The following is a 27177-nucleotide window of genomic DNA, read 5'->3' on the forward strand; positions in this document are numbered from 1 at the left end:
GTTCCAGGAGAGTATTTGAAGTTGTCAGTCTGACCCCAAAGGGACCTTCAACGCTGGGGGTGTAAGGGGCCAGTTATGTGTGTGATTTATCTGATGACCTTTTTTAAGCTGTTTTTTAGAGACATCTTTTCCTCCCGATATATTCCCTACGTTAGGAGTCAAGGGCACCTCTGCCTGTTCATGGATAACTGAGAGTTGTAGTGAAAGTTGGACTAATCTGTCTAATATTTTATTCCGTTCGTTCCCGGGTAAAAGGCCGAATGATTGTAATAAAGCCTGTTCTTCCTCCTCCCAGGGGCCGTCGAGCGGACCCTCCAGCCGCTCAAACTCCGCCGGCGAAAGGCAACCACTTGACAACGAATGAGTGTTAGCACCGGTCTCCACCACCATCTCAGGCTCCTGCTGCTGAAGGCCCAGACCCAGATCAATCAACGGGGGTACCATACCATCCAATATTGGGGACATTCTCGAAGATACATACTCTTCCTGTGAATTAGGTATGGTCAATTGATGATTTAGCTGAATATGAGGATCAGAAATAGTTCCCACCTCATGGAAATCCAGATCAATCAGGGGGATCGCTTCTTGTCGAACATGTATTGTTCGGCGCCTAAGGACATTATCAAGGTGTTTTTTTAAGTCCAGCGGTGGTGCTGAATTTTCAAAAAAACGAAGAATATTTATGTCCAAGCTGGACAATAACTCTTTATTGAGCCAAATAAGGTTCGCTGTTTCTTGAGAGAAAAAAGTGACCACCGCCCGAGCCCTTATGTTATCAAAATATAGATATTCAATTTGCTTAATGTCGTGAGTGTATGTTTTCATTAGCATTAATGACTTATCTAGAAGATCTATCAGATGGTATTTCCTCTGTGATGAGGTTATATAGCCCCACGGTTTCGGATAATTTTCAAAGACTAGCTTGTTTCTTATAAGGACGATATTCCATCGAGGATGTAGTGGATGTGAAGGTAAGGCCGTTAGTTTTTGTTTTCTCTGCGAGGCTCGCAAAGCGTCTTGCCAAGGGTCCTGCTGAGGGATATAAGGTGATGGTATTGAGGAAAGTGTATCTGGCAGTTTCTCCCCCTCGGTTATTTCTGCTTCTGTAATCACCTTTGGATGCTTTTTATTAGGATATTTTGCGTGGGGTGAAATTACTTTAGAGACTCTCGTCTCCGTTGGAATCTCCAACAAGTTAAAGAGTCTCTTGAAATTCATCCCAGGTTTCTGGGATGATTTGTGAGTCTTCATATTTTTACTTTTTTTTATGAAAAGCCGGGCGTCTCTTTTTTTTCTTGGAGGTTTTTTGTTGATTACGATTCATGGTAGTAACAGTCTTTGTCTGAATCCTCTGTAAGGGGGGGTGAATCTAGATTCAGTGTGGTGTCACAGGAGGTAACTGATGTAACTAATGTAGTTAATAGGGAATTACATTCATTCATACAGGCCTTTAAACACTCCAAGTCCGTTGTCAGCATAAGCCTTTAAGGGGGGAGTTCTTTATTTCACCTATTGAGAGGAGATGGCTGGAAGCTGTGATCAAGGCATGAGCCTCACACTGGTTCTCTGTATTACTACAAGGCATTTCCTCCCCAGTTGGAAGGGGGGGTATGTTGTTCTGTTGTAGTTGAGGAGAGTTCGAAATAGCTGTATCTTCAAATTGTTGAATGTCGCCAACATTATGTTGTGTAGAGATATCTGGATGCCTTTCAAGGCTATTAGTTCTTTTATATATTGCCAAATCAGCAAATGCAGTTTGATTTTCTGCCAACGCTAATTCATCTGCCAGATTCATAATTGACTGGTTGCACTTGGGGTTATAAATCACTCCTTTAAGTGGCATATGCCAGTCTGAAGGTGTAGAAGGAGCTTGCCAGCTGTCCTTTTCGGAAGAATAAAGAGGGACAGGAGTGAAAAAGTTCGTGATTTTTTGCTGCCCTTTAACACAGGATGAGATGGTTCATGTTGTTGTGAGGGAGAAGATAAACCCAGGATTAATTCATTTCGTTTCGTCTTTAGCATATCTTTTCCTGGCAAGCACTCAGAAGGGGGAGGTAAGCCCAAAGCTTTTCTCTCATTCCTTGTAAGCACCATTCTTATCAGAGATGTTTTCGCTCAGGGAAACATACAATTAGGTGGATTAGTTCAAACTGCCGAGGGCAAACACTCTTCGACAGAGATCTCCCGTCCACTTTATAATTACTGTGCCTTTTCTTTTGGCCTCTTTGTCTACTATTTAGAAAAGGGCTCAAGAACTAGGGCTGAACTAGGAACTGGAGTAATTAATTAGGTGGAATGGATAAATAAATAAATAGATACGAACAGAGCCTGGAGTGTAAGAAGAAAATCCTGCTGCAGCCGGAACCGGAAGTCTGTGATAATATTAAACAGTGATCAGTCGGAGATTTACCCTTTCTAAACCTGGCCTGCTCATTGCCCAATATGTTTTCTTCCTCAATCCATGCTAGGAGCCTGAGATTAAGAAAGATAGCATATAATTTACCCACAATAGATAAAAGACTAATAGGCCTATAATTAGCAGGATCGCTCCTGTTGCCTTTCTTATAGACAGGGATAATTACAGCCTCAAGCCACTTGGAGGGAATTCGGCCGGAGTGGTTAATGTGAGAAAATAAGTTGGCTAATAGGGGAGCCCACCAATCAATGTGCGTTTTTCACATTTCAGAAGGGAAGGCATCAATGCCCGGGGCTTTACCTGTCTTAAGGTTGTTAATCAAGGAGATAATCTCCGACGACGACACAGGAGGCCAAGAGGGAAAAGAGGCGAAGTCTGCAGATTGCAAGGGACACATTAGGGGACCATCATCGTCAGAGAACAAGGCAGAAAAGTGCCGTTCCCAAATAGCAGGGGGGATATTGCAGTGAGAAAATGAATGGGAACCGAGAGCATCAGTCACTAAAGACCAAAATAGTTGGGTATTATTATTGAGGGAAGCACTAATTAGGGACTTCCAGCTGTTATAGAGAGCTAATCTCTTCTTAGAGGCAAGTAATTGCTTGTATTTCCTTTTAGTAGTAAAATATTGAGGTGGAAGTGTGGGAAGATTCTCTAATCTATAATACTTATAGATCAATCTGAGTTGGTTTTTTGCCTCAAAACAATCCTTGTCAAACCAAACTTCAGCCTCAAATATTGATTAACGATCACCCGACAACCAACTCTAAGCCTGGCAAGTCTGAAGTGATGGCCGGCCTCTGCAATCAGGAACATTTCTTTGCTAAGCCTCCTTTCCCTACTCATGCTCAGCCTTTATCTTTTCCCACGCCTCAACAAAATACATTAAATAGCTCTAGTGATCTGCTGATTCTCCCTAAACATCCTAAGCCTCACCCGTTGGCCCTAACATCAGGCACTGAATGGCTCTGTGCTAGATATCTTGACCCAGAGGAATTGGGTCACCCCCGTGAAGGCCCCCCCTCCCGAGATTATCCAGCCCTTGTTGACTGGCTTCGTTGGGGGAGTGGGCTCTGTGTTTGTGGACAGAGAGGGAGATCTTAATCAGATTACTGTGTTGGAATGACAATCTCCGTCTCACATAACTCTCCCTCCTGCTTTGCTTCCTGGGCCATGCGCTGATGCTTTACAGGCCCCTCAAGGTACAGTAGATACTCCCCAGGATTCGTTTAAGATCCTTTCGTGGAATATCGCTGGATGGGCCTCAAAGAAATTCTCTTTGGACCTCTTGGAGTTCCTCAAGAAGCACGAGGTGATTTGTCTTCAGGAAACTTGGTCCACTAATAGCATCCACCTGAACGGATATGTCACAAGTGAGAAATTCGCTGTGCCTGCGACTCATAGGGGCAGACCCAGGGCTGGTTTAGCGATTCTTATATCCACTTCCCTCTGTGCAAATTACATGGTGCTGGGCATTTGTGCTAACTTTGCTCTTGCGGGCCTATTGAAATTCCAATCTGTTTCCTTCTTATTGATCAACGTTTATATTCCCCCTGCAGTCTCTAAGAAGGACATAGAACTGTCCTGGGATACTTTGGAGACATTTATTTTAGATCTTATCTCCGCACATCCCAGGGCAAACATCATTATTCTCAGGGATTTTAATGCGAGAATTGGTCCAAATAACAATGCCCTTTTAAGCTCGCCCCTATGGGGCGTTCTTGACTCTTATAATTATACACCCAGCAATCAAAGGTCCTCTAAAGATCTTAGAGTAAATTATGCTGGAATTTGTTTGACTCAGTTTGTTGCTAGACTTAACCTCCTGATTTTAAATGGTCTTGTAGAATTAGGTAACAGTGCAGAATTCACATTCACCTCCCCCCTTGGCTGCAGTGTGATTGATTATATTCTAATTTCTTACCCCCTGATTTCTTGGACCTCTGATTTTACAATAGCAGATAAATTCGATAGTGATCATTTTCCCTTAAACTTTACATTGTCATTGGCCAAACCCATTTTGCTGCCTACCCGCATTTTGCAACTAAGGCCCTTTGCCCCAGGTACAAGAGGACACGCTGGTCTATTGCTTCCTCACATAAGGTAGCCTGCTTCCTTACTTCCCCCATTGCCGCTGCTTTTAGATCTCGAATTTTGGATGTTACCTTTGGTGCTTCCTTTGATGCCTCCGCTGTTTTAGCCGATTATTCGTCATTATCCTCCGCCTTATATGAGGTTCTAATGTCTAACTCTAACCTTTCTAATGCTGATGTTAGGCCTGCTACTTCCCGTTGGTTTGACAAGGATTGTTTAAATTTTTAAATTGTGTTTTAAATTGTTTTTATAAGATCTGTTTTAAATTGTTTTTGTTTTAATGTTTTTAGTTACTGTAAACCGCCCAGAGTGCTTCGGCTATGGGGTGGTATACAAGTATAATTAATTAATTAATTTCAGCACTGGGAGAACGCAAAAGATCTCTTTAATGCAAAGCAAACACAGGCTGGTCAGTTTCAAGTTAAAGCAAATGCACAGGCTGGTCAGTTTATTGACAGCAAACAAAGTAATAAGTTTCAACTTACACATATTTCTCCCCCCCCTTTTTTTCCCTTTCAATACAACTTCAGGGGGGGATGAGAGAGAAATGAGGGTGAGTGGGGTAAGCTCTCATGTAATCATTTGTTAATACACTTGCCCTAGGTAGTAAAGAAGTTGGTGTTGAATGCTTAGGTGAAAAGAAAGAAAGAAAGAAAGAAAGAAAGAAAGGAAGGAAGGAAGAAAGGAAGAAAGGAAGAAAGGAAGGAAGGAAGGAAGGAAGGAAGGAAGGAAGGAAAAAAGAAAACAAGATCTTTAGAGGGGATGTAATTGGGCAGGCAAAGATAGTGAATGTGGGCTGAGGAATGAGGGAAGTAAACTGATTGAGTGTTAGGACATTGGTTGATTTAGGTAATACATGAGAACTGATACAATTACTTCTCCATTTGTCCCCTGCTTCCTTGCCTCCTGATGTCCTAGGTCTATTTTAGATTGCGAGACTTGGGATAGGAAATAATACGATATATAATTATTAATCAATTGGGAAATGGCGAACTACACATCTAGATACTTCTGCATTGTAGCCAAACATGCTAGTATGTCATTCAAACTAACTATCTGAGCTCAGTCCCATGTAACTAACTCTCTCAACACCTATTACTCCTCTGCCTTTTCTCCCTGTCTTTAATCGTCCCCCATTCCTTCTTCTCACTTGCTTTCCACCCTCCATTTAACAGGTTCCCATATTATGCAAGTTTTACACAAAGGTACTATGCAGTCCTAACATCAAGTCCCCTTCAGATAGTCTCTGCATCCTCCAGAGGACTCCACATTACAAGACTTATGATACCGCCTTTCAGGCTTTTCAGTAAAGATTTGGTTCCTTGAAATGTATGCAGCTGTTATTTCATTTAACAAAAGGTATATACTGCTAACTTGATAGAAGACCTCTAAGTGGTTAAACAAAGGGAAAAAATCTGTTAACTGCAAACAACCAATGTTGAGAAAGCACTTATCGCTAGACGAGGGTCAGACCATTTGTTCCTTCTCCAAAACTGAAGCAGTACAAGGCTCTTGAGGGACTGGTGTGTTATCCCTCAGGTTATTTATTTATTTATTACATTTATATACCGCCCTATAGCCGAAGCTCTCTGGGCGGTTTACAGCAATTAAAAACATTAAAAACAAATATACAAATTTTAGAACACAAAAAACAATTTAAAAACACAATTTTAATTTTTTTAAAAAAAATTAAAAACACATGCTAAAATGTTAAATCCTATATGTCAAGATCTCCTCTACTTGACTAGGAATTATTTCAGCCAGAAAGCTCCTGAATCCCAAACTTCTGTTTGCAGGGAATCTGGCCTTAGAATGAATTAACGGAAGGAATAATAACAACAACAAAACTATAGTCATATAACTTGTAAGAAAGCAACAGTATACCTTATTGCCTCTTCCACAGACTGGCCAACTATATTAGAGGAAGGGCCAGGCTGTGACAATGGAGTCAAATTGATCACCCACTTCACTGGCTTATAGTATTCATCACTGGAACTTAAAAGGTAAAACAATGTAGTCAGGAAAATCACCTGTAAACAGACAAGAAATAAAAGCAGCTGAATCTCAGTATCACAGAAAAGTGCAAATCTGCTTTGTGCCTTTTAATCTAACTGAGAAGGGAATAACATGCTGTTTAATATATTAGATGCAACCCAAATCCTATTTTTAAGTTGTAAAATATACCTCCAGCAAAGGAATTGTTTCCTAAATCTTAGTTATCTTACATGTATCTCGCCATAAATCATTTTCCTCATTTAAAAGGAGATATTGGGCATGGCTAGCTTCAAAGTTTGGCAAGGTAGGGTATAGTCTGAAGGCATATGGGAGCACCATCTTACTAAAACTAAGTAGTGTTTGGTCTGAACAGTATCTGGATGGGCAACTACCTAGCAGCCACATGCACACCGTTTGATAAGAGAGGCAGGATATATTTCATTTATTAATAAGAGTATTTATATACTGGCGTATCATACATCAGGGCAGTGTACGATGATAAAACATAAAACACCATTAAAAAAGTACAAAATAGTAATTAAAGTGACTGGCTAATCAAGGACGTTTTAAATAGCTGCATAGGTCTGTTGGCATAAAACAATCTTCAAGAGACGCTTGAAAGCAAAAATGCCTGCCAAATCTCTGCTGGAAGAGTGTCCCACGGCATGGAACTGGCGACACTAAATTGCAGACTTAAATTGGGACACTGTGACACAGGGGACAGCTATATAAATGTAAAATAAATAAATAAATACCTATTTGCTGGGGCCCAAGACCAGAAAACTGCCACCACTACAACATCTCACTTTGCATGGGGATTCAAGAACGGTGGAGGCAGTGTCAGAGTTTTGGGTTGTATATCCAAAGTATTTTTATTCATAGGCCACTTTTCCACTCAAAAGACTTAACATGGCTCTCAAGATATTGATATTATTATTATCATCAACAACAACAACAACAACAACTAAATCCCCAAACCAAAATAAAACATGACTATAAGATATCACAAATAAAAATAAAAGCAGCAGAAATCTTGCAGGTTAAGAGGTCCTAACAAGGGTGCTGTGCCCAAGCACTTCACCCTCCTCCAAACTACTAGAATTGGCAAATCTTTTGGAACACCAGTAAATCAAGGGGGGAAATGCCAATTTTTTAAGCCTACAGCAATTCCACAGCCCTATTTGAGACAACAGCATTTGCAGTCCAATGAGAGGATACATACATGCAGGTTTCAGGAAGTATCAGCCTATCTCCTATCCAACAGCTTCTCCTGCCACATTGCCAGATAGGGTTGCCAGGTCCATGGCCTGAGACTGATCCTGTATCTTTAGGAGAAGAGAAAGTCAGCCAAGTGCAGGTGTTCTTGCAACCCTGTAATGGGACAAACCACAAGGTGGAATTCTCCCTTCCCCCTGCACAACTTTTAAAGATACAGAAGACCTCTTGGAGGCCGGGCCTGGCAACCAAAAGGTCTTCTGTATCTTTAAAAGTTGTGCAAGGAGAAGGGAGAATTTCACCTTGTGGTTTTTCCCATTACAGAGTTGCAATAACACCTGCACTTGGCTGACTTTCTCTTCTCCTAAAGATACAGGATCAGTCTCAGGCCATAGACCTGGCAACCCTATTGCCAGAGCACATTCTAAACTTGCTAACCTTAAAAAGCAGCTTGCAGGCTAAGGGGGAAGAGTAGCTAGAGAGGAACCAGCATAAGAAATTTGTGCAATGGTCAGGTATGTGCATAATCTTTATTATGCATTATTCCATTTTTTAAAAAGAGAAGCAAAACATCAGGAATGAGAGCACACATTTTAATACTGGTTTTAATACTCTTAAAAGTAATTGCCAATCTTCAAGTGAAAAAGATAAAGCTGCTTGTGTCATCATTTGAAATCTTACTTCATTAGTAAAATAATGGAGACCATGCTTGTAAAAAGTCTACATTTTCAGCTTTATACCTGACATGATTTTCAACATGGTAGATTTTTCCAGTAAACACTCATCCTGCAACAGGAGTTTCCCCCAGCTTCTTTGTCTGACCTAGAGGGCTTAAAATTGCTTCTTACTGTTTTGTGAAACTTTCTTACCAAGGGCAATGGCAATCAGATGATGCAGCTAAAGATGCTCCAAAGAAACTTCAGGATAAACAAAGGCAGCCACCAAGTTAAACAATGGTGGCAGGACCATACCTACCAGTAGATAAAGCGAGGTCACAGGAGGACAGAAAATTGTTAGTTGTTTAATCTGTTTTATTTATTTTGTACCATCAGACAGTGGGAGAGATGCTTGTGGTAATAATACTAATAATACTAATACTAATAATAATATCCCACCCTTTCTCCCAGTAGAATTTGCTGCTCAAGTGCCAAAATAACCTGGCTGGCCTTGGGAATTCTGTACCTTAACTTTGTGTGGGAAAGGTGGGCAGGGGGACCATGTGCTGCTCCAACATGGGCAACAAAATGTCTTGGGCCAGCTTTGCTTTGTGATGGTGATATCTGCAGAGATTCTATCTCACCCAATATATGCCTATTTTAGGGTAAACAGATCAGCAATCAAGGTTGTTTTTAACAATTTGACTTGCTGTAGGGGCCCAAGTGTTTAAAATATATTTAAATACATAAATTATATACACACATAACATTTGGATTGACTTTCCCCATTTCCAATTCAATTTATAAACAGGAAATACTTCCAGTGATCCAAAATTCATAAGAATCCATTGTTGCCCTCTTCTTCTAATACAGGCAAGAACTTAAAACTTCAGCTTCAAGTTCTATTCAGTAGCATTAAAGTTTGCATTCTGATTATCTAACCCAGAGGGCAGATGTTCTTTTCACTCTTTTCCAACTTCTTTTGCAACTAAGGGACATAACACTGTCAGCAAGCTGTTATTTTCTAGCAAGTAATTTTTATGAAAAAGCAGTGGTTGTTTTTAAGTCGTACAGCAAAACCTACTATAGCCTCTCAACCAAGGTCAGTGCTCCTGTGGTTTAAAAGCATGCACGCACAAACACACATTTCCAAACGAGAGCCCTTGACATAAGCCAGCTCAATATCCAAGATCTAGGTGATCACAAGCCTTGAGGCTCTGTTCTTGCCAATAAATTTCTCATAAGCACAGCAGCTGTCATAACACAAAGTTGAAATGGAAAGAAATCACCTCTAACATGACTAATTATGCCACACAGCTGTGTCTGCCAAATTTAGAATCAAAGGACTTTTAAAAAACTGAGCCACAAATGCTAACATAAAGCTCTCTCCACTCTTGCCAAATAAAACTCTGCATTTAAAAATAACAATACTAACATGGTTTTAAAAGGTCTTGCTATGAAGATACTTCAGAAAATAAAACTAGAATTGTTCAACTTACTTCATGAGCACATGTAGTACATCACAGAACCCATAATTAAAATTAGAATTCTTTACAGTTTTTCATATTGCGGCCAAAGGAATATTTCGATACTTTCCAAAACAGAGCTACTTGAGATACCATAGATGTGCATACGTTGGAGTGGAAAATGTGTATGAGATTCAAAAATAATGGAAAATTAAAATTGTAGTAGTATGATGCCAGTACTAGCAGAAACCAGCAATGATCTGTATGGCGATAAAAGTTAAAGAGGACAGCACAAAAGCAGGACTACAGCTGAACATCAAGAAGACTAAAGTAATGACAACAGAATGACAACAGAAGATTTATGTAACTTCAAATCTGATAATGAGGACATTGAACTTGTCAAGGATTATCAATACCTTGGTGCAGTCGTTAACGAAAAGTGAGAGCATAGTCAAGAAATCAGAAGAAGGCTAGGAGCTATGAGATAACTAAAAAAGATCCTTAAATGCAAAGATGTATCACTGAACACTAAAGTCAGGATCATTCAGACCATGGTATTCCCAATCTCTATAATGAAAAGACAGGATTCACTAGAAAAGGCAATAATGCTAGGAAAAACAGAAGGGAGTAGAAAAAGAGGAAGACCAAACAAGAGATGGATTGATTCCATAAAGGAAGCCACAGACCTGAACTTATAAGATCTGAACAGGGTGGTTTACAACAGATGCTACTGGAGGTTGCTGACTCATAGGGTCACCATAAGTCATAATTGACTTCAAGGCACATAACACACATGATGCCAGTAGTCAGAATAAAGTTTGCTATAACTTTTTTCCTCACAAAAATATAAATGTATACAGGACATCCTGTCATAAACAGTTTTGAGAGATGGGCGCAAATAAAATACTAATATTCTGACAGAGCCCAGTAAATGGAGAATTTCCTTATCTGTGAATTCTCCTACTTGCTTGCCAGACAGTGATTCAGACACTGAGGTGCTCTCTACTCTGCCCAGTAGGAAGCCGGGTATTTTTAATTGAGGATGATGAGACCAAGAAGCTGAGCTAGGAAGGTACCTCCCATTTTGATCCCTAACCAGAAATTACTGTCTAAGCAATAATCTTCATACTGACTAACCCACACACTTGATGACATATAAAGACCAGTTACCCTACAGGGCAGAAGCTGGACTACTGTCTGGCAAAAAAGTAGAATTCACAGGTAAGGAAATTCTCTGTTCTCTGTATGTGGCACCATCCAGTGGTCCAGACACTGGAGCATAATAAAGCTGTGTCCCACTCATTTAAGGGATGTATGTGTATTGTCTGGATTCATGGCCAAATTACAGACTGAAACACTCTGCAGCCAAAGATTAGCAGAGACAAAAACATCAAGTCTGTAGCATTTACTGAGAGTGTGAAGAGAAGACCAAATCACTGTCCTGCAACTTCTTCAAGTGAGTGTCTAGGCTTAATGGTCCAAGAGGTAGTTGCTTCTTTGAGTAAGCTGAAAAGTGAGTCAGCTCAAGAAGGTGGAGGCTTCTTCAGAATCTCGTAAGTTTCAGAACTGCACATCTTCATTCATTCGCCATGAGAGAAAGGTCTCTGAGGCAGTTCTACCTCTGCCCTCACCCTACAGGTGACAAGACAAGACCATCATCTGAAAGGGCAAGTAGGGAACAAAAGTCTTCAGTAATCTGCCAACTTCTAGCCAATGCTGTTCCTTCTCTTTGGAATGTCACAGGTTTGGACAAAAGGAAGGGAAAATAAATTCTTGCTCACAGTATCACCAAGAAACAACTTTCGGAACTAAGGATGGATCAGGGCAAGAGATAGCTGTGATAGCTCAAAGGTTCTCAGAATGGAGAATGTTCAGCTAAGCTAAGGAGGTTCTAAGGAGAAGCAGAGAGAACAATGAAATAATGTATTGGACCACAGATTCCATGGCTCTGTTCAGTGCTACTTTGACATTGCAAACCAACACATCTTTGGGCAAAGCATCGCCTCCCAAAAAGGAAAGAAGCTGCTGCCTGCTTTACCTCTGAGAATGTGAATCCCTTGCAGTCAGACACATAAGAATAGAGGTTTTTCAGGGCTTTTCTAGATGGAAGTACCAAAGAACATAAGAAAAGCCTGCTGGATGAGGCCAATGGCTCATCTATTCCATCATCCTCTTTTCACAGTGGCCAATGAGATGCCTTTGGGAAGCCCAAAAGTAGGACCTGAGAGCACTCTCCCCTTCTGAGATTTCCAGCAACTGGTATTCAGAAGCATAGCCATCATGGTTAGTAGCCATTGATAGTCTTATCCTCAATGAGTTTGTCTAATCCTCTTTTAAAACCATCCAAGTTGGTGGCCATCACTACCTCCTTTAGGAGTGAATTCCAGTTTAATTATGCACTGCAATAAGAAGTACTTTCTTTTGTGTGTCCTGAATCTTCCAACATTTAGCTTCATGAAATGTCCACGAGTTCTAGTGTTATGAGGGAGCAAAACATTTATCCATCCACCTTCTCCATGCCATGCATAATTTTATACATTTCTATCATGCCACCCCTCACTTTTCTCTAAACTAAAAAGCCCCAAGTGCTCCAACCTTTCCTCATAGGGGGGGTCGCTCCATCCCCTTCATCATTTTGGTTGCTCTTTTCTGAACCTTTTCCACCTCTGCAATATCTTTTTTGAGGTGAGGTGACCAGAACTGTACACAGTACTCTGGTTTATCCGGTTTGTTCCACAATCTGGTAAATACCTGTTTAAAGACCAGAACCAGAGGGATGGTAGTCTTGCATTTGGGCACCTAAGGCATAAAAAGTGACCTAGAGGTATCTAAGACCTGGGAGTCTTACACAGTAGAAGGTGAACAACGGCCTTCCAGAACCTGGGGGAAGTACTTAGGAAAATCCAAGAGAAGTAAGAGATGCTTCAGGGCATCTCCACCTTGCTCCTCAGTGGAATCTGGGAGTTCTCCTGACTCAACCAATAAATTAGCCTCTAAAGGAGGTGAAGGATGGGGACTCCTTTGTTTGTCTTGATAAGGATTTGGCTGGTATTAGTTTTAGACATTTGGACTTGGCAGGCTTGGGAGAGAGTTGGATGGCTTCATCAGCATCAGAGGAGGCGGAATCCACCTCTAGAACCAGTAGGGGTCATCTGTGGAAATTGTAGCCACAAACTCCTCGTTACTGTTGCCGCAGTTGAAGATAAACATGTGAGGAGGTAAAACTGCACCCCACATGATATTCAGAGACATCTGGATGCCTTGAGACTGTAAAAAGAAAGCTCCAGGGATAGTAAGTGCAGGAGTGGAAGGATTGGGGATCTAAAGGGCTCGTCATTACATAGGCTGAGGATATCTATCCTAAGAAATCAATAAATGTAGAAAATTAGGTCTCTTGAACCCTGGGCACTAAATAGGTGGAGGAGAAGGGTGGGTAGGGAAGCAATTTCATCGACACACAGAAACTGAATCCCCAGTTGAGCTACAAGAACTAAGGGGAAGACTGAAAATTGAGATAATCATTGTAGAAAAAATAGGAAAACAAACACATGCTCCTTTAGGAAGTGAAAGCAAAATTGAGTACCACAACAATCAAGTAAAGAAAGCAACTGGCTGGCACATTAGTAGGCTGTTGCAGCTGTCGTATGGGCTCAGGAGTGCTGCAGGGCTGAGTAACTATCTGGTCCAGGATGGGGAGAGTTGAAAATCACAGTCTGAATCAATCACTCCTGTAGCCACCTCAGCAACAAGACAACTCCCAACTCAGGAGGCCCATCTGTCCCACAGGTTTTGGGGGAGGGGGGCATGCAGAGGAAATGCAAGCCATATTACTTACTTCAAGGTCCAAAAAAGCAATTGGGTGTGGGAAGTCAAAAGGGAAGCAAGACCAGCCATAGAGGTTTCACTGGGAAGGAGGTCACCAAGAGGACAGGAAGCACAATACAGTTTGTCTTGTCTGTGTGTTTTTAAGTTTCCAAACATTACCACAGTGGCACAGAAGTTAGGAGGGTGCAGGTCATGCACCAATGTGCTAACAATACAGGTCCCAAGTTTTCCTTACTTTAACAGCTGCATTTTAAAAGTTTGCTTAAAATTCCACAGATGCAGTTAGTTCACTTGAAATGCAAAATCTCCTTCAGTTCATCTACATCAAATCTTAGGCCAATCTCAATAGATAAAATACCGAACCATAACAGAGTGACTGAATTAATATCCAGTAAATTCATTCTTTGAATTTTTGAAATGCATAATTAGTCTGTATCTTATTTCAAGCCTGAGCTTTATCTACTACGTCTTTAAGATGTGCATGTGCCCCACACATCGGTGATTGCCAGCAACACTCACTTGAGCTCGGCTTTTGCAGAAAGAACTGCTCCTGGCACTTCATCCAGAAAAGCCCAGCAAGATGTGAGAAACCACTTCTGCTTTCCTCCCAAAATTATCTGTGCCCTACCATAGCTGCCATCTCCTTAAAGAGCAGGAATAGGTTCTTGTTATGTTTTGATTTATTTATATACTGCTTTTTGGCCCAAAACCCATAAACAACATATAAATACATAATAAAGTTAAAGTTCAATTTAAAAAAATCAATCAAAATAACACCCATCTCTCACCTAGCTGCAAGCCCATCCATAACCAATCTCCCATGGGGGAGTGCCCTCGCCCTCATCACACCCAAAAGAAGTGACACAAGGGGGCTGGCTAGGAGCAACCCAAATAAAGAGGCTTCCCCCTAGAAGCCAATCCCAGCTGTGTTAATGTTCTTGCTGTTCACACGTGGGGCTAACTGAACAAACCTTCTGCTGCACTAAGAACCAGAGAGGCTAAGACAACATCTACCTGCCAGCCAGCAATAGTCCTGTTGCTGCTCCCTGCCTCCTTTGTAAGCCAACTGCAGCCTCCAAATAAATATCCTTCCCCCCTGAAAACCAGCCACAGATGTGCTGGATATACAAGGCTTTCTGGAACCCTGTAATGAGCAGCTTACACACAAAATGTAAGGTTTTTGAAAAACATTGGTTATTAATTTCACAATCTTCCATGTGGTCTGGAAAACAGATAAAATAGGAATTGAATGTTACCACCTTTAGAAATGTAATTTTTTTTAAAAAAAAATGCACTTACCAGTGAAAGTACAAAATTGAGAAGAGCGGTGCCACTGTAGAAGAGAATAGTTACTAAAGTTGTAACTGTGGTGAAAAGGAGGCTCACATTGTGGCTCATCACTATCCAGAGGGATTCCAGGATCTGGAAAAGAGCAGAATCAGATGCTGAAGTCACTAGCCCAGCAAAGCTGTTTTCTCCATACGCAATACTTCAGGGTCATATGTGGATTCTTGCTAGCATCAACACCTGCAGCAGTGGATCTTGTGCCTGGAATGTCCCACTATTTTCTCTGTATTAAAAATGGCAAACCAACCCAAAATATACTGAAAGAACATTTCTGTTAAAAAATATAAAACCAAAAGGTCTAATATACACAGTATAATGTTTCCTCAACACAAAATGTAAACAAGTAGGGGCTTGGGCTCAAACATTTTCTGTGAATTACCACCTTATATTTAGATATTTGAATCCATTTTAAAATGGCAACAGGCATCTTCCATACATTTTGGTCTTGCCTCCGAGTGCAGCTTTTTTTTCTTTCAAGAATCACTAGACATAATCAAAAATATAACTGGGTGTCAGATTCCCGTCTCCAAGAAAGAACACTTATGGGACACTTAAAAGAGAATAGTTACTGACAAAGATCTGGAAACAACCTCCCTACTTACACCAGTGAAGCAACTGATACCTGCTAACTGGAAATCCTCTAAACCTTTAGATGTAATGCAAGAGTATGAAAAGATTTGAGGAACAGCACTTAGAACCAAACTGGCTTACTGCAAAAATGAGCAAAGTGTTGCACACCTAACAAATTCATTAAAAAATTGAGTTTATTTATAATGCATTGGAATTTAAAATTTCAAGATAATGTATATGGTTATTTTATTCTTTGCTTTATTGATCTCCTGCTTTTCTCTTGATAGCTATTTATTTTTTTCCTCTTCCCTATTTCTTCTTTCTTAACATGTTCTAACTTTTTTCAGTTGTATTGAATCACAGATAAGATCTGTTTTGATATGTTTTAATGTGTAAATTTTCTTAATGTGTCTCTTTTTCTAAATAAAATAAATAAATAAAAGAGCTGAGTGTGCCTGGCCATTAATCTAGACTTGCATACGAACACATCAAGGATGTTGTACATTAGATTCTATCTTGGAATAACATACAAATATTTGGGAACAAAAAGCACTGGCTTGAGAATTTTTTCACAGGCTAGAAATAAACAATGTTATTTGGAAGGCAGACAAAACATAAAAAGGAAGCACAAATTGAATACTGAAAGTTAATTTGACAAGGAGAGATGAGGAAGAGAATCGGGATTCATGAATTGCAAACACATTACTTCTGATGACACTTGAAGAAAGTTCCTGTGTAGAATCTCACAGTCCTGAGCGTTCAAAAACAACGACCCTGTTCACATCAAATTTCTAAGCCAAACCATGGCTTAGCATGAATGAGTAAATGTGCAGGCCCCTGGAGAGATTCTGGTTCCTTCGCTTCTCCTCTGGTCTTGCTGTTGCCATGCTGCTATGAGCTAAGCCACGGTTTGATTTAGAATTACATTCAAACCCAGGCTAGTAGTTTATCTCCCCCAAACAAACCATGAGCAGTAAGCTATAGAACAAACCATGCCTACGGCTCTGTATAGGCTGGTGGGCAATATAATCTAATATAAGGGCAAATATAAAGCTGCTTTAGGCATGGAAGCTTGTGTCCCTCTCCTTTGAGTCTTGGTACCTGTCAGCATCTGCAATGATTTAGCATCTTGGCAGCGTGGTAGATGGTCAAAGGATGGCCAATGTACCCAATTAGCTCATTTTGGCAGCAAGCGAGAGGTCAAGGAACAGTCAATGGTTAGCTCATAGCTCACCTGGTCCTTATCTGGGGAGCTAACGAGCTACCCTTGCCAGGGAGTGGTCGGACTGTTTGATGTGTTGCCAAGAAGAGCAGCTCTAAGTCTTATCTAGGAAGGCTTAATGAGCTAAGACTGCCAAGAGAGAGTAGCTTTCAGAGATCAAGATGATCTGCTTGCTAGTAGTCTTAATTAGCACAATGTCTTATGTATAATCAATCAAGTGCCATGATGCTTCAGATCAAATGCTGTGATGCTTCGAAGATAGTAGTCATAATCTATTAACCATAGAATTGCTTTGATGCCTAGCCTGATATAGAACAATTAATCAAGTGTTATGTCAAGAAGTGATGATTTGATGTAAGATAGCAGCTAATCATGTATTCGTCACTATTGTGCCTTGCCAAAGATTTTGCTATATAAGTCACCCTTGTTTCCCAGTGCATTGTACAGACTGGTCAACGTTCTATGCAAGAGCCTTGTAGTCTGATCCATTGGGTAGGCATGCTTGTTATTACTCAATAAACTCTCCTTTGTTAGTAAACCCGAGTCTGTCATATTGATTCCTTGGTATCTCTCTTAAACCTGAAAAGCCCATGGCCGGGGCAATACAGGCTCATACTATGCCTAGTGTGATAATGAGTTCTTATTCATGTTCAATCATACCTATTGAAAGACACGTCTTCTTGCTTTTTTCATCTCCCCTAAAAAACGAGGGTGCAATGAGAGGATATTTGGGTGTGATAACAGCCTGTTCCATCTTACCAAAACCACAATGAGACTAAGTCTTCAGCAGGAGCACTTTCATATCAAATGGAAACTCCTTGAGAGCATTCAAAAATCCACTGGATTACATAAATCCCTGGGGGCATACCAAATTAATGGGTCCATCACCCCTACAGAGGCAAATGGTTGTTGCCAATCTTAGTCTCACCAGGAAGTGGTCTGGTCATGACAACAAGACAGAACTCCCCTGAAATTCCAGACTCCTAATCCCCCAACCAGGTGAATATACCAGATCCAAAGTGTGTCCTGTAGAACATGCAGGGCCTGTGATGTATTGAGACAGCATCATGGTTGTCATGGCAACCATGGAACCCTGAACCGTTCCCACCAAGGCAGCCTCCATCTGAATGTTAAGATTTCCTATGGCAAGTATCTTGGGAGTTTCCCGTTCCATGCTTAATACCACTTCTGCCAGGTGATGGGCAATCTGTCTTTCAGGCCCATCACTGAGTACAAACACATAAAACAAGTACTTAACTAAACATGTTTCCTGGAGAGGGAGATAACATTTCTATAGATGACAGAAATATACCCCTCCCCTCCACCAAGGTTTGTGCTGCACAACACACCCAGGAGTACAAAGATGAGAAAGGCCAACTCTTTTCAGTTCATGCTCTCAGGTCTCTAGTACATATGAGATCAGCCCCCTCATCTCGTTTCTTATTATAGACTGACGTGGCATTACACAACAGAACAAAAAGAACAGAAGGGAACTTGAAGGGCAACTCAAAATCCACTGTATGAGGAGGAGACTAAAAGAGGGACAAGTCATACATGGCTTATCACTCCTCCTCTCACCTGGCCTGTCCAGCCCGCAGTGCCATACCTCCCTCTACTCATGACCACTACAATGTATATGAAAGCAATACATCAGAGACTTCCTATAGGACTAACAAAAAAATTAAAATGCATAGAGGCTTTCTACAATTTTGTAAACTATTTAGAGGTTTTCTACAATCAAGTGGTATATAAATTTTGTTAAATAAATAAATAAAATAGTAGACTGACTCTCAAGTGCACAGATATTTCAGCATTTTACATAATACATAAACCAGTGTACATAGGTAAAGAAATAACACCGCTCAGTGTCTTCAAAAATTAAATGCCTGATTCTATGAGCTACTGTGCCAATAATTGCACGTTTGAAAACACTGCCATGATACTGCTATGAGGAACACTGACAGAATATGCAGCTTCTGTGATGAAAAGGAAGCATGGGGGAGGGGGAAGAAGCAGAGGAGAAAAACTCCCACAGCATTAGGGATAGGAGGGGGTGTACAGCATCGGCAGGGAGGAGAACAGAAACAGGGCAGCTAAGATGCAGAAATCAAACAGAAAGAGGGTAATTCAGGTATTTGCCTGAACATATTTGGTCTAAAAGTGAATGCGCTTCTTCCTGTCGTTGCAACCCTAACCCTCATCACCGGAACATGCTGAGAATTGCCCTTCAAACCTCTCTCTCTCTTTCTCTTGACACAGATAAATCTGGAGCTAGCACACCTGGGGACATTGGAGACACGGCTTGTATTTGGGCCCCCACCACCTCCCCGCTTTAAGCCCACGTGTGTTCACCTGGAATGCCTGAGAATGTACCATTGGTATCACCTGAAGGGTGATTTTCTTAGGTAGTCCAACATCATGTGGGATATAGCGCCATCTAGGGTCCGAAGGCAAGAATGGATTGAAGTCAAGACCTGGGGCATCGAGCCCCTCCCACTCCAGTTCATTTGTGACGAGACCGAAGTGAGAGACATATCTGAAAAGACAAAAAAGGCCAACGGGCCTAACAGCAAGGAAACAGTGTCCCAAAACATGACCCAAAGATCGCAAGCAGTGAAAGGTGGCGACTGGTTTGGAGTGTCTTCATCTTGTGCTGGGCCAAGGAGACAGACTGGGAATACTGTTGGTGTACCGACCACCTTGCTGCTCAACGGCTTCCCTAGCTGAGCAGACGGAGATAGTCTCGGAGGTATTGTTGAGGTCCCCCAGACTTGTGGTACTGGGGGATATCAACATTCATGCCGAGGCTGTCTTGTCTGGGGCGGCTCAGGACTTCATGGCCGTCATGACAACCATGGGGCTGTCTCAAATTGTTTCTGGCCCGACGCATGTATCAGGACATACTCTTGATTTGATCTTCGCCACTGGTCATGGAGATGGTGAACTGAGGGTGGGGTATTTTTCATCTACTCCGTTGTCATGGACAGATCACCGCTTGCTGAGCTTTAGACTCACGACAGCCCTTTCCCTCTGCAGAGGTGGGGGACCTATTAAGTTGGTCCGCTCCCGGAGGCTTATGGATCCTGTTGTTTTCCAGAACGCTCTGGGAGTTTTTCCGGCTGATAGCACTGGCGCTCCTGTCGAGGCCATGGTCGATCTGTGGAATACGGAGATGACCCGGGCCATTGACATGATCGCTCCCACGCACCCCCTTTGGTGCAGAGCTCATACAGCACCGTGGTATACCCCGAAGCTGAGAGTGATGAAGCAAGAGAGAAGGAGGCTAGAGTGCAGGTGGAGGCGAACTCCTGACAGATGTAATCATTCTTTGGTAAGTGCTTCCACTAAGTTGTATGTAAAAGCGGTTAGGGCGGCAAAAAAGTCTTATTTTGCTGCCACCATCAGTTCATCCCTTTGCCGCCCAGCGGAGCTTTTTAGGGTGGTACGAGGGCTTTTACATTCTGGCCCTCATGATACCAAGGAAACATCGGAAGCCTGCTGCAACGAATTTGCGGAGCATTTCCAGGACAAGATTGCATGCATCCGTCGGGACTTAGACTCTGATGTTATGACAGTTGATTCCACTGAAGTGTCCAGAACACGGTCTTGTCCTTCATTGTTGGATGAATTTCAGTTGGTGCAGCTCGAGGAAGTGGACAAGGTGCTTGGAATGGTGCGGGCGACCACGTCTGCTCTGGACCCTTGCCAACTTGGCTGGTGAAGGCCGGCAGGGCTGTGACCACCGGCTGGGCCAAAGAGGTGATAAACGCCTCCTTGAGAGAGGGCGTAGTCCCTGGCAGTCTCAAGGAGGCAGTAGTAAGACCTCTTTTAAAGAAACCTTCTTTGGACCCAGATGTTTTGAACAACTATAGACCAGTGGCTAATGTCCCTTTTTGGGGCAAGGTCTTGGAGCGGGTGGTTGCCGGCCAGCTCCAGGCGCTTTTGGATGAAACCGATTATCTGGATCCGTTTCAATCCAGTTTTAGGTCTGGTTTTGGCACTGAAACAGCCTTGGTCGCCCTGTATGATGACCTTTGTCGGGAGAGGGACAGGGGGAGTGTGACTCTGTTGATTCTCCTTGATCTCTCAGCGGCGTTTGATACCATCGACCATGGTATCCTTCTGGGGAGGCTCGCGGAGTTGGGGGCACTGCTTGGCAGTGGCTCTGCTCCTACTTGGCGGATCGTCGCCAGAAGGTAGTGCTTGGGGAACACTGCTCGACACCCTGGACTCTCCATTGTGGAGTCTTTCAGGGGTCGGTTCTGTCCCCCATGCTTTTCAACATCTACATGCAGCCTCTGGGTGCGGTCATCAGGAGTTTTGGAGTGCATTGTCATCAGTACGCTGATGACACGCAGCTCTACTTCTCCTTTTCACCTTCTTCAGGTGAGGCTGTTGATGTGCTGAACCGTTGCTTGACCGCGATAATGGACTGGATGAGAGCTAATAAACTGAAACTCAATCCAGACAAGACCGAGACACTGTTGGTGAGCCCTTTACCTGCCCAGATGGTGGATGTTCATCCTGTTCTAGATGGGGTTACACTCCCCTTGAAGGAACAGGTTCGTAGTTTGGGGATCCTTTTTGACCCTTCCTTGTCGCTCGAGGCTCAAGTGGCCTCGGTGGCAAGGAATGCGTTTTACCATCTTCGCCTAGTAGCCCAACTACGCACCTATCTGGACAGTGACGATCTCGCCTCAGTTGTTCACACTCTGGTAACTTCTAGATTGGACTACTGTAATGCGCTCTACGTAGGGCTGCCCTTGAAGACTGTTCGGAAACTCCAGCTAGTGCAAAATGCAGCAGCCAGGTTGTTGACGAGGACCTATCGGTCTGCGCATATAACACCTGTCCTGGCCCGCTTGCACTGGCTACCCATCTGTTTCCGAGCTAGATTCAAGGTGCTGGTTTTGACCTATAAAGCCTTATACGATGTGGGACCGCAATACCTTGTGGAACGCCTCTCCCGCTATGAACCTAGCCGTTCACTTCGTTCAGTATCTAAGGCCCTCCTCCGGGTACCAACTCATCAGGAAGCCCGGAGGACTGTTGTTAGATCTAGGGCCTTTTCTGTGATGGCCCCCGAACTCTGGAACAGCTTACCTGAGAAGATACGCCTGGCGCCTACAGTACTTTCTTTTAGGTGCCAGGTTAAGACCTGGCTATACTCCCAGGCATTTTAATGTTTTTACGTTTAATTTTGTTAGTTAACTTGCTGCTATGTGTTATTGATTTTATTATATTATTGTATTTTAATCCAGTTTTGTACACCGCCCAGAGAGCTACTAGCTATGGGCGGTCTAGAAATGAAACGAAATAAATAAATAAAATAATAAAATAAATAAAGCATATTAAACAGGTCCAAATTGGTCTTGACTTGGTAAAAAAGTTTAAATATTATAACACTGAAGAGTAATAAGTGGTAAGGTAGCAAAAAAACCCAAATCCTCCAAAAAGGGAGGGCCGTGATGTCGGACTACCTAAGAAAATCACCCTTCAGGTGATACCAATGGTACATTTTCCTTAGGTAGTCCGACATCACGTGGGATGTACCAAAGCAGCCCCTAATAGGGAGGGACCGCCTCTTGGCTACTTAGCAGAAATAACCTGTTGTAAAACACACCTCCCGAATGAGGCATCAGCAGAAGCGTAACGGTCTATCTTATAATGTCTTATGAAAGAATTTGGGGTAGACCATACAGCCGCTCTGCAAATCTCTGCTAGAGGAGCATTGGTTGCGAAGGCAGACGTAGTGGCAGCTGACCTAGTGGAATGTGCCGTTATGTTATGAGGCACTGGCACCTGAAGGGACTCATAGGCCAATGCAATACAGGCACGCAACCAACAAGATAACGTAGAGCTAGACACCTTTTGCCCCAGAGTACGCAGGTGAAAGGATACAAATAAGGAATCCGTTGACCGTATGTCCTGGGTGCGAGACAGGTAGGTCTTGAGGGCCCTCCGGACATCTAGCGAGTGCCAGGCCTTCTCGAGCGGATGAACAGGATCCGGACAGAACAAAGGCAAAACAATGTCTTGGTTACAGTGGAATGCCGAAATGACCTTGGGACGGAAGGAAGGATCTAGACGTAGTACCACTGAGTCCTTATGGAAAATACAGAGATGGCGGGCCGAGGACAGTGCCCCCAACTGAGATTCTTCTCGCCGAGGTGATCACCACGAGGAACAGGACTTTGAAGGCCAAAAGACGTAAAGGCACAGATCGAAGGGGCTCAAAAGGAGGGTGCTGCAGGGCTTGCAGGACCTTCGATAAACTCCACGAAGGAAAGCGATGACAAACTGCTGGCAACAGTGGGACGGCCCCCTTCAAAAAACGTTTGACCAGTGGGTGTGAACCCATAGGAATAGTAGGAGATGTGACGGAGAGAATAGATGAAATGGTGGCGGCGTGGCGGCGTAAGGTGTTAGGTTTCAGTCCCATCTTCAGGCCTCTATGTAAAAATTGCAGTAGATGTTGAACCTTGGCCTGAGATGGTAGAACGTTTTGAGAGTCACACCAACTAGCGAAGGTAGACCAGGTGCTCTGGTAGACCCGAGAAGTCGACTGCTTTCGAGACGCGAGAATTGTGTCCACAACTTCCTTAGACAGTCCCGAATGAATCAAATGTCCGCGTTCAAATGCCACGCTGTCAGATTGAGCCATTCGGGATCCGGATGCCAAATCGGGCCCTGAGATAGAAGATCTGGTCTGAGTGGCAACCTCCAAGACTCTGTCATTGAAAGGGAGAGCAGGTCGGAGAACCACGGCCGACGAGGCCAGTATGGTGCTATCAGGATCAGATGGGCCCTTTCGCGTCGCAGCTTCCTGATGGTCCTGCCCAATAGCGGTATCGGGGGGAAAGCATATAGGAGGCCTGCTGGCCACTGAGTCAACAGTGCATCCGTCGATTCCGCGTCGTTGTCCAGATACCTGGAGAAGTAGCGAGGTAGCTGGTAATTGTGACTGGATGCAAACAGATCCACCGAGATGATGCCGAACCATCGTTGGAGAAGGCTGAACACCATGGGGTGTAGCTTCCATTCTCCCGGGATCACTTATTGCCTGCTGAGCCAGTCGGCCGCAACGTTTAAAACACCTCGGAGATGTTCTGTTCTCAGTGAAAGTAGATGTATTTCGGCCCATTGGAAGAGTTGAGACGCTTCCGCCTGGAGGCACCATGACTTGGTGCCCTCTTGTCTGTTCAGATGTGATTTCACACAAGTATTGTCCATGCGAATCAATACGTGGTCCAGAAGGAACAAGGGTTGAAAATGCTGAAGAGCCAGATGGACCGCTCTTAGTTCCAGCCAGTTGATATTGTGACTTGCTTCTGTGTTGGACCACACTCCCTGAACATACTGGGAATTGCAATGGGCCCCCCATCCGGACAGACTGGCATCTGTGGTGAGTATGGTCCTATCTGGTTCTCGGAACAGAGTTCCCAGTCTGAGATTTTTGGCCGTAGCCCACCAATGGAAAGAGGTCCGCAGAGATGGGTGCAGGTGGACCGTACGGTGGTTGGATGTGGCAATGTCCTGTTGGAAAGGGAGTAAGGCCCACTGTAAGGGTCGAGTGTGGTGCCGAGCCCATGGCACGATGTGAATGGTCGAGACAAACATTCCCAGAGCCCCTGCCAGAAGCATTAAGTCCACCCTCAAACGACATGCAAGGTGTACAGCCATCTCTGTGATGGCCGTAATTCGATCTTGTGACAAAAAGACCATGGCCTGCATGGTGTCTAAAATTGCACCCAAATGTTGTAATCTCTGAGTTGGTAGTAGTTGACTTTTGTCATAGATGACCAGCCAACCATGGGTGCGTAGAGCCGTAAGAGCAGAGTGAACATGAAAGAGGGCCAAATCTCTGGAACTCGCTCGAATCAACCGATCGTCCAAGTAAGGATAAATGTGGACTCCCTGGAGGCGGAAATAAGCCACCAGGGTTAGCAGCACTTTGGTGAATACTCGTGGGGCCGACAAGAGACCGAAAGGCATTGCTCGATATTGGAAGTGATGGGGGCCGAAGGCAAATCGCAGGAAACGTCTGTGGGTTGGACAGATGGGCACATGAAGGTAAGCTTCTTTGAGATCTATGGAAGCCAGAAAATCCCCTTCGTGTAGCGCCTCTACAATTGACACCAGGGACTCCATCTTGAACCGTCGGTATTTCACGAAACGGTTGACAAATTTGAGATCTAGTACCGCCCTCCATGACTGATCTTGCTTGGGAACTGCAAATAGGAGGGAGTAAACCCCTTGTGCTCTCTCCTCCGGTGGTACAGGTTCTATTGCAGCTATGTTGAGAAGATGGGTTATGGCTTCCCGCATGATCCGGCACCTGTCTCGAACTCTGGGTAGAGTGGATGGAATGAACCTATCTGGAGGGATCAACCAAAATTCCAGTTCGTAACCATGGAGGAATAGATCTCTGACCCAAGCGACCCGTGTCAGACATAACCAGTGACTTGCAAACATTAGCAATCTGCCCCCCACAGGGAAAGCGTCAGTATTGTCTTCGCTGATGAGCTCCCCTGCCATAAGTTGAAGTTGAGGCCCCTTGACTTCCCCTGTTCTGTGCTCTGGCTTGGAAACGTTGCCTGTTCCAGGATCGCCTGGAGGAGTGGAAACCAGACGATCGAAAGTCGCGGCCTCGCCCTGCAGGCCGCGCTCCTCGAAAGGGCTGAAAGGAGCGATATGGGGTGAAATGTCTGAAAGCCCTACGATCCTCTCTCTTAGAAGTGGCCAATACTGGCCTTCGGCTGTCTTTAGGGTCTACCAAGACCGCCTTGAGGGCTTCGTCTCCGAAGAGTAAAGACCCAGAAAAGGGTGCTCTAGACAAGTTGCCCTTGGCCGTAGAATCAGCGTCCCAGTGCCTGAGCCAAAGGGTACGCCGAGCCACCACCTGTGAGGCTAGAGCTCGTGCTCCCAGCTGGGTGGCATTCAGTGTGGCGTCGGCTACAAAGGCTGCTGTCTTGTGTAATTTTACCAGGCCCTTGCGGAGCTTGACAGGGTCTGCTTCGGGATCATGCAAGAGTTCGTCTAGACACATCATAGCCGCTCTTGAAAATATGGAAGCTGAAGCAGATGCCTGAATAGTAAAGGCAGTAGCCTCGTGGTTTTTACGCAAGCCGTAGTCCATGCGGCGTTCAAAGGGGTCCTTTAGTTGTGATTCCCCTTGCTTTGGAAGGAGCGAGCGCGAAACCAAACTGGAGACTGGCTCGTTGATGCCTGGAACAAGCAAGCGATTCATAAAGTCCGGGTCCAGTGCATAGAGCCTTTTGGCCATAATGGAAAAGCGGCGTGCGTGCAGAGGATGATCCGGCACAGGAAGGTAATGATCCAATGATTTTGGAGACTTAAGGACTTTAGCCCCTTTCATGGGGAGAGTGGTAGATTCGGGCTGTGTAGTTTGAAGGCCCAATGTGCCCAAAGCTCTGCGAGATAGCGGAAGAAAGTCGGCCGCATCAAATAGGCGATATGAGGTGTCCTCCTCGAAGTCTGCCTCGTCACTCCACTCATCCCCTTTGGCTTGAAGAGAATAATCTGGGTCCTCCAACCCAGGGATGTCATCTCCAATCCTGCCTCTAGCAACGTCAAATGGGTTGGGCAAGGGGAGCGGTACCACATCAGAACAGCCACATGGGGCTGGGGCACAGGAAGGGTGCTATTCGCTGTGCTGAGTCAATGGAGCTGTCTGGACTCTCGACTGATCTGAGAAGAAGCTTAGCATATCTTTCAACTGCATCAGGAATTCAGGAGACAACCGGAGTCCTGGTACAGAGGCAGGTAGTTGTCCTGATAGCGGACCAGCAGGCGGTTGTGCTTGTGGAGGAACAGCAACAGTGGGCTCACTGGGCTGGAGCAGCAGGCTAGATTGTGAGTGGCAGACCCCGAGCTGGTCAGGAAAACCCTCGAAGTCATCCTCAGATGACCCAGCTGGAGAGTGAAAGAGTGCTGTCAAGTGCTCTTGGTTAGCAGCTTGAGAATGTGGCACAGAAATGTAACGTGTGTCTTTGGTGGCACTGTGGCGAGACAGGTGTTTAGTTTTAGCCACGGCCTTGGAGTGCAGCCTGGGCAGTTTTTGATTTGCAGACTTATGATGAGAGGACTTACAGGGTCTCTTAGCCGCTGTTGAATGTGCATCTGAGTGTTGATCCGCCATTCTGAGTGCCCAGCAATGCTATATATATATATTTATATATATACAACACACGCACAGAGGTGGTGGGTGCGGTGTGGCGGAGTACTATCACCAACACACGCACAGAGATGGGGGGTGCAGTGTGGCGTACAGTTCCAATATGCAGCTGCGGCGCAGATAATTTCAAGGTGCAGTCCGAATATGCAGTTGCTGTGCAGAGGCACTTGTTG

At 43.9% G+C, this 27177-nt stretch overlaps 1 protein-coding gene across 2 annotated transcripts in view; it reads right to left on the reverse strand.

The window, feature by feature from the left end:
• TMEM245 (transmembrane protein 245) overlaps positions 1–27177 on the reverse strand; it is a 130604-nt gene that overhangs the window by 26580 nt on the left and 76847 nt on the right. For both annotated transcript variants that reach the window (XM_061588990.1, XM_061588991.1), the window contains 2 exons: positions 14967–15089; positions 6395–6540 (listed from right to left, as the gene is read on the reverse strand). In XM_061588990.1, coding sequence (XP_061444974.1) covers positions 6395–6540; positions 14967–15089 — 269 coding nt within the window. The remainder of the gene's footprint in view (positions 1–6394; positions 6541–14966; positions 15090–27177) is intronic.

This window comes from Rhineura floridana, chromosome 11, assembly GCF_030035675.1.
Source record: "Rhineura floridana isolate rRhiFlo1 chromosome 11, rRhiFlo1.hap2, whole genome shotgun sequence".
Taxonomy (NCBI): Eukaryota; Metazoa; Chordata; class Lepidosauria; order Squamata; family Rhineuridae; genus Rhineura; species Rhineura floridana.